General features: G+C 53.5%; 1 protein-coding gene across 3 annotated transcripts in view; it reads right to left on the bottom strand.

The window, feature by feature from the left end:
* The window catches only part of TBCD (tubulin folding cofactor D), a 152,421-nt gene that overhangs the window by 120,589 nt on the left and 25,832 nt on the right, over positions 1 to 6,000 (bottom strand). For all 3 annotated transcript variants that reach the window (XM_077755900.1, XM_077755920.1, XM_077755910.1), the window contains 2 exons: positions 3,402 to 3,447; positions 1,820 to 1,952 (listed from right to left, as the gene is read on the bottom strand). In XM_077755900.1, the coding sequence (XP_077612026.1) occupies positions 1,820 to 1,952; positions 3,402 to 3,447 (179 nt within the window). The remainder of the gene's footprint in view (positions 1 to 1,819; positions 1,953 to 3,401; positions 3,448 to 6,000) is intronic.

Here is a 6,000-nt window from a genome sequence, read left to right as displayed (position 1 = left end):
CTGAACGGAGCAAAGAGGCTGACCTTCCCCTTAGTAAAAAGGGATTCTTCCTGCCTTCAGACTCACATGCCACCCTCGGCTCTCCTGGGCCTCCAGCCTTCTGACTCAGAAAGTCAGAAATCACCCGCTCCTACTCTTTGCAAGTCTGCATGCGCACGCGCCCTCTCACGCTGTTGGTTCTGTCTCCTGGAAATCCCCAACAAAGTGCCGAACGTTTATTTTCGATGCCATTTTAGAAACCAACCACAGGGGCGCCTGGGGGGCCCAGTCGGTTAAGCGTCCGACTTCGGCTCAGGTCATGATCTCACAGTTCGTGGGTTCGNCTCTCTCTCTCTCTCTCTCTCTCTCTCCCTCCCTCTCAAGAATAAATAAAACATTGAAAAAGAATTTATTTAAAAAAAAAAAAGAAACCAACCACCAACGTTCAGCCTCATAAACAACTTCTTACAGAACAAGCTCTATGATCCAAAAATTTACTAATTTCAGTAAAACATCACTAAGACATAGCACAGTTCTCTGGAATTTGCTCTAATCCGAGACAAAGACTGAGCTGAACTTTACCAAACAATTCCTCCCAGACCAGCCATGTCAATGCCTGAAACAAACTGAAGACGGTTAGGCAGTCTTCCGCCACCGCAGGCTCACGCAGAGCCCCACATGCACTCGAGATCCAGCGCCACCAGAAGCCACGGCCGCAGCAGGCACCGCTGCCGGCTCGGTCACAGGCGTTAGCACGGCCTCCCGCAGTGAAGGACACCCACGCGACGGCCCGGCACGTGGACACGAAGCCGCCGACTCCGGAGACGTGCGCCCACGTTTGCGTGTGTGGATCTCCTGGGACGAGCCTGCGTGTGCCGAGTCGGTGGAGGCGCTGCGTGCCGAACACCAAGTCAGCCTACTCAAGGCTGACGACAAGCAACGAGGGGAAGGGGTCGGCCCCTGCAGACCCGACAGAGGGGAAAGCCCGGACACGGGGGGCCGCAGCTGTGCGGGGGTGACGGCCTATGGCAGAGCCTCGGACCAAGGTCATCGACAAGTACTTCAAGTGCAAGAAATGAACACATAGAAAACTTGCTTCTTGTTCCTCAAAAAAAAAAAAATGCAAAAACAAACAAAACAAGGAAACGGAGGACCATGAAGCACACAGTACTGGGAACATGGGAGAGCTGGCTTCCACGGGAGGCATGCAGTCACGAGCCATGTCAACCGAAGCAGGACCCCCTCTGCCTGTGAAGACATAGTTCCCAGCGCAGGCAGAGGCAGCTCGTGCTCTCTGTGAAAGAAGCCTGTGTTCATCTGGATCATTCCTGGGGCTGTCTCCACGGTGAGCCCGACCCAGAAGTCCTACTGCACCTGCGTGTCACATGAAACGCAGCAGCCAACTTTTCTTGTCACCACTCCACCTTCAGTTATTTAACCATAAGTCACAGGAACAGGAAAAAAAGGAAGGGAGGAAGGGAGGGAAGGAGGGAAGGGAGGGAGGGGAGAGAAGGAAGGAGGGAGGGAAGGAAGGAAGGGGGAAGGAAGGAANGAGGGAGGGAAGGAAGGGGGAAGGAAGGAATGAAGGGGGAAGGGAGGGGGAAGGAAGGGGGAAGGAAAGGAGGGGGAAGGAAGGAAGGAAGAAAGGAGGGAATGGAGGAAGGAAGGGAAGGAAGCAGGAAGGAAGGAAAACTCTCAAAATCAGCAACACTGCTGAGATGGAAGCAACGAAACGAAAGCAGAAGGGACACAGCCTTCTCTTCCGTGGCCGCCTAAACCCAGGCCCACCACACGCGCCTCCCCCACGGGCACTCACACCGCTCAGGCTTAGTCTACCAACCTCCACTCTGCCAGCCGGGGCTTCAGGAAGGTCAGTCCCAGCCGCTGGATGAGCTTCACTCCAAGTTTCCGGAGCAGGGTCTGGTTGCTGCGCGGGAGCCTGCAACCCGCCAGGCGCTCGAGAACAGTGGCAGCTGCGGACAACAGCACATGTGGCTCAGTTCGGTGGGAAGGGTTCCACGCGGCCTCCCAAACGCACTATCTGTGTGTGGCATCCGTGACGTGGAAGCCACAGGTGATCCTCGGGTCCCCCAGACGCAGTGCAATGGCCTGGACTGGCCCACACCAGAGTTCCACGAAGAACCCTTGACCTGATCGCACGTCCTTTACCAAGCGCACCTAGAGTCGACCCTGCCCAACCTTCGGGCTGTGAGCAGGAAGAGCGCAGGCTGGCAGGAGAGGACCCCAGGGAAGGAGAGGCCACACCGAGCAGGCAAGAACTAATGCAAAACACAGCGGGTAAAAGAACACACCATGGATTCCCAGAGACCGTGCGGGCACGACAGGCCCGATGGGGAGGGTCCCTGCAGACAGGGAAATGGGTGGTCGGGCCCCTGCACGGCCAAGGCTGTTAGGGGGAATGCGGTGGGCATGGGGAGGGGGAAGCGAGGCCCAGGAGTGCACACAAGACGGCCTTTCGTATGAGGAACGAGGAGAGAGGGTTTCAGGGCAAGTTGTCACAGCATCTGAATAATTTCCCCAAAGACCCAAATAACATGTGTTGACTGACCTGGGCATGAGTGACGCTAACACAGAGCAGACCAAGGGTCTGCGTGTGCAAGTCCACTGAGGAGGGTACGTGGGGACACTGGGCAACTACTGCTCATGTTTTCGGGTGTGACAATAACATCAAGAGATGTTTCAAAACCGTCCTGTCTTTCGGGGTACCCACTCAAACAGGTGCAGATAAAACGGCAGGGTGTCTGGACGGGCTGTGGAGGAGCACGGGGAAACACGATGCCCGTGAATTAAAAATGTGAAGCCTGTGATAGAAATGTGGGGGTTCGTTACACACTGTCTCTCTCTTTATACATGTATGAAATTTTCCATGCTGAAAATGTTTTTAAAAGACAGGCTTTACTATTTAAATGTTATTTACACATCTGCTAAAACGTGTAAGTCCAAGAAATTTCTCTTGTCCAAGTAGTAAACCTCTCTGCAGCAAGAATCACAGAACTTAAAATCACAAATTGAGGTTCTGTCTAAAATTAGGAGAAGGAGGCAAAGGGTCAGAGGCCATGACCATGGCTACAGGGAGAATGTAGCCCTGACTGGGGCCCTAGGAAGTGAGCCAGAGACCTCCGGCTGTGTCCACATCACCAAGTGCCCCAGAATCAAGACCTGGTAGACAGGGCATCAAGAACCCAGACCTCCCATACCAGGCCTAAAAAATCCGATTAAAGCACACACACGCACACAAAACAAAAAACCAAAGTCTTTGAACACTTTGACAGTGTCCAAATACAGCAAGTTCCAGACTTTTGTAACTATGAATACAATGTGATATCATGTGAAAGAGACACACTGGATCACCTATGGACAAACTCACATCACAAACACACCCTGTTACAAAAGAACCTTACCATAGGGTAAACAATCCTCACGTTTTCCATGCTTAAATATTTGTGCCTGAAAAAAAAAAAATCTATTAAATGTTGCAAATACATTTACGAATTTAGAACATAAATTCTCACAACAGTTCACTGCATCTTCCATAGCTCTATTCTAAAATAGCAAAAGAACAGTTTCTGTCATGAAAAGGGATGACAGGAGGCGGGAGAGGCAATCTTCTGAAAGGACATCGTCAAGGAAAGACACACCGAGGCCTTTCGCTTAGGGAGGGCAAGGTGTCATCACTGACATGTGCCCAAGCTGCCATGAAGGGGAGTGAAGAATCTCACTGGGTTGTTTTTTTTTTAACTAACTGTGTATACTAAAAGATCTCAAAGGATGGAAGTTATGGGCCCAAGCAGCTCTCACAAAGGTAAGGAGCCCAGGCGCTCACTCCTAGACCATCATTCCTTCTCAGTCAGCAAATGAGAAAGGGTTCCCCCTGCTTCTCACATACATCTGTCCGTCCTGGGGGGCCCTGGCATGGCACCTCCCACCCCGTCTCCTGTAACCAGGGACTACCTCCAAACACACAGGCCTCACAACCTCCAGAATGCTCCACCTAGAATTGTACCCTCCACTTTCAGGTCTGGAAGAAAAATGGTAATTCATCCAAGCATCCAAACCCCTTAAATAAAGAATCCTACACTGAGCACATCTAAGAATTTCTTAGGATTTTTTCTCCTTCAGAAACAGTATTTAACCAGCAAAGTGAGAACTGCTATGTGGGCCCAGGAGCACCAGACTCCCTGCCGCCCCCCCCCCCCCGACACTAGGTCCTGACGTCAAGGAGGTGCTCAGCCCTTCGAGTGCCCCCACTGTGTGGGCTTCCAGCTGAGCAACCCCCACATCCCCCGCACCAAGGGACAGACAGGCTGCCCAGTGCCCAGCCTATCACAACCCACAGAATCCACACACACAACAGTGGCTGCAGTCATAACCCACGGGCTGCGGGGTGGGCTATTACTCGACAGAAAACAAACTCCCTGCGTAGGAAGTTCACTCCGTAGGCAAGGGTGCTGCTGTCTAACCTGGACAGCAGACGTCACACTGTCAGTGGGATGGACGCACACGTGCAGAGGGTCTGCAGGGAAGCCGGGACACACAGTAAGCAGCCAAGAGCAGAGCTAATGTACTTGGCAGTTGGTTCAAGTGTCCTCTGGGCTCAACTCACCAACTAAACTAATAAGAATTTATAATATTATGAAATACCAAAAGTGATCTCTCATCTGAACATTCCTTACTTGGCAAATTTCTTACTCAGGCTCAACAAGAGAACAGAACAAAAGTGGTGACGATTTCCCAGGAGCGCCGGCGCCGACTCGGCCCCACACAGAAAGGGACGGACACCGAGGCCGGGCCACGGCCACTGTCTGGACTAGGAGGGAGCCACGGCCCGTCCGCCATGCGTGTAAGGAGCTCTAGCCCTCTGCTCTCCCCAACCTTGAACCCCACAGGATAACCCGATCGCTCTGGACACACGAAGAGTCAAGGGGTCCCAACTCCCTTGTGAACACACTCAGGAGGGCAGAGGGATGAAAAGGAAGGACCAAGAAAATTCAGTAAAGGGCTTTGTTTTTGTTTGTTGGCCTGTTTTACACATAAAAATGGGGCATCTTCACCACCATTCACTAGGGGGCATGCAGCTGTGCAGGCAAGGGGACAGCAAGGCTGCACGACAAGAGGGCGGCCAGGGGAGAGCACACGTCCCGAGGGTCCGGAGCCTTCACCAGCCGGGCCACGAAGCGGGAGGTGCACTCCTGTGCTCGCAGAGGCAGGAAACAGGGGCCAGCCGAAAACCCCGTGAAAGCATACACTCTGCAATCAAGACGGGAGAGAACGCTGCCACGCAGCTGGGACAAATGACCATCGGGTCTGTTTCTGTTGTTCTAGAAACCAGCACAGCGCAAGGTGCAAACAAAAGGAGTTCTTAGTAATCGTTCTAAACTACCACACCTTTCAATTGCTACCCACCCAGGCCTGCTTTTCTGCGGCGTGCAAACCAGCTTCCCTCCCCGGGGCATGTTCTCCGAGCCTGTGAATCACAGGCCGTCAGCTGCTCAGGAGCCAGTCCGCCCTGCTGCCAAGCAGGACACACTGGTCTAGGGCTCCCTGAAGCACCACCTAGTCTAGGCCAAGAAAAGCAGTTCCACCCAGGACCCGGGAGGAAGGTCCCCCACAGCACACGGGCTCAGGAGCGCCGCTCGCAAACACCTGTGAGTTCTCCTGTGAGCCAGTGGACGCACTCTCAACCAGCCCGGCACCTGCCCCATGTAGGGTCCCGTCCTCAGTCCCCTGGAAGGCAGGACAACACAGACACACCAAAAAGCAGTCAGACTAAATAAAGCTCAGGCAGGAGGGGCCCCTCCCTCTGTGAGCACCTGACTCTTGTCCCAGTGCTAAGGAGCAGTACCGTCCCCCCTCACAGCGGTCTTGCCGCACACAACCAGGACAAAATGTAAACACCATCAGCACTGACACAACCAGTTCCAGGAGGGACACTGAGCAGAGCTTAGCCCACGGTCCTCACCTGTGCCACAGCAAGCCCACCCAGGGCCACACCTTTCGTGG

Source organism: Crocuta crocuta, unplaced genomic scaffold, assembly GCF_008692635.1.
Source record: "Crocuta crocuta isolate KB4526 unplaced genomic scaffold, BGI_CrCroc_1.0 scaffold50, whole genome shotgun sequence".
In the NCBI taxonomy this organism is placed as follows: Eukaryota; Metazoa; Chordata; class Mammalia; order Carnivora; family Hyaenidae; genus Crocuta; species Crocuta crocuta.
The sequence above is the reverse complement of the archived record's forward strand: the minus strand, read 5'-3'. Positions and strand labels throughout refer to the sequence as shown.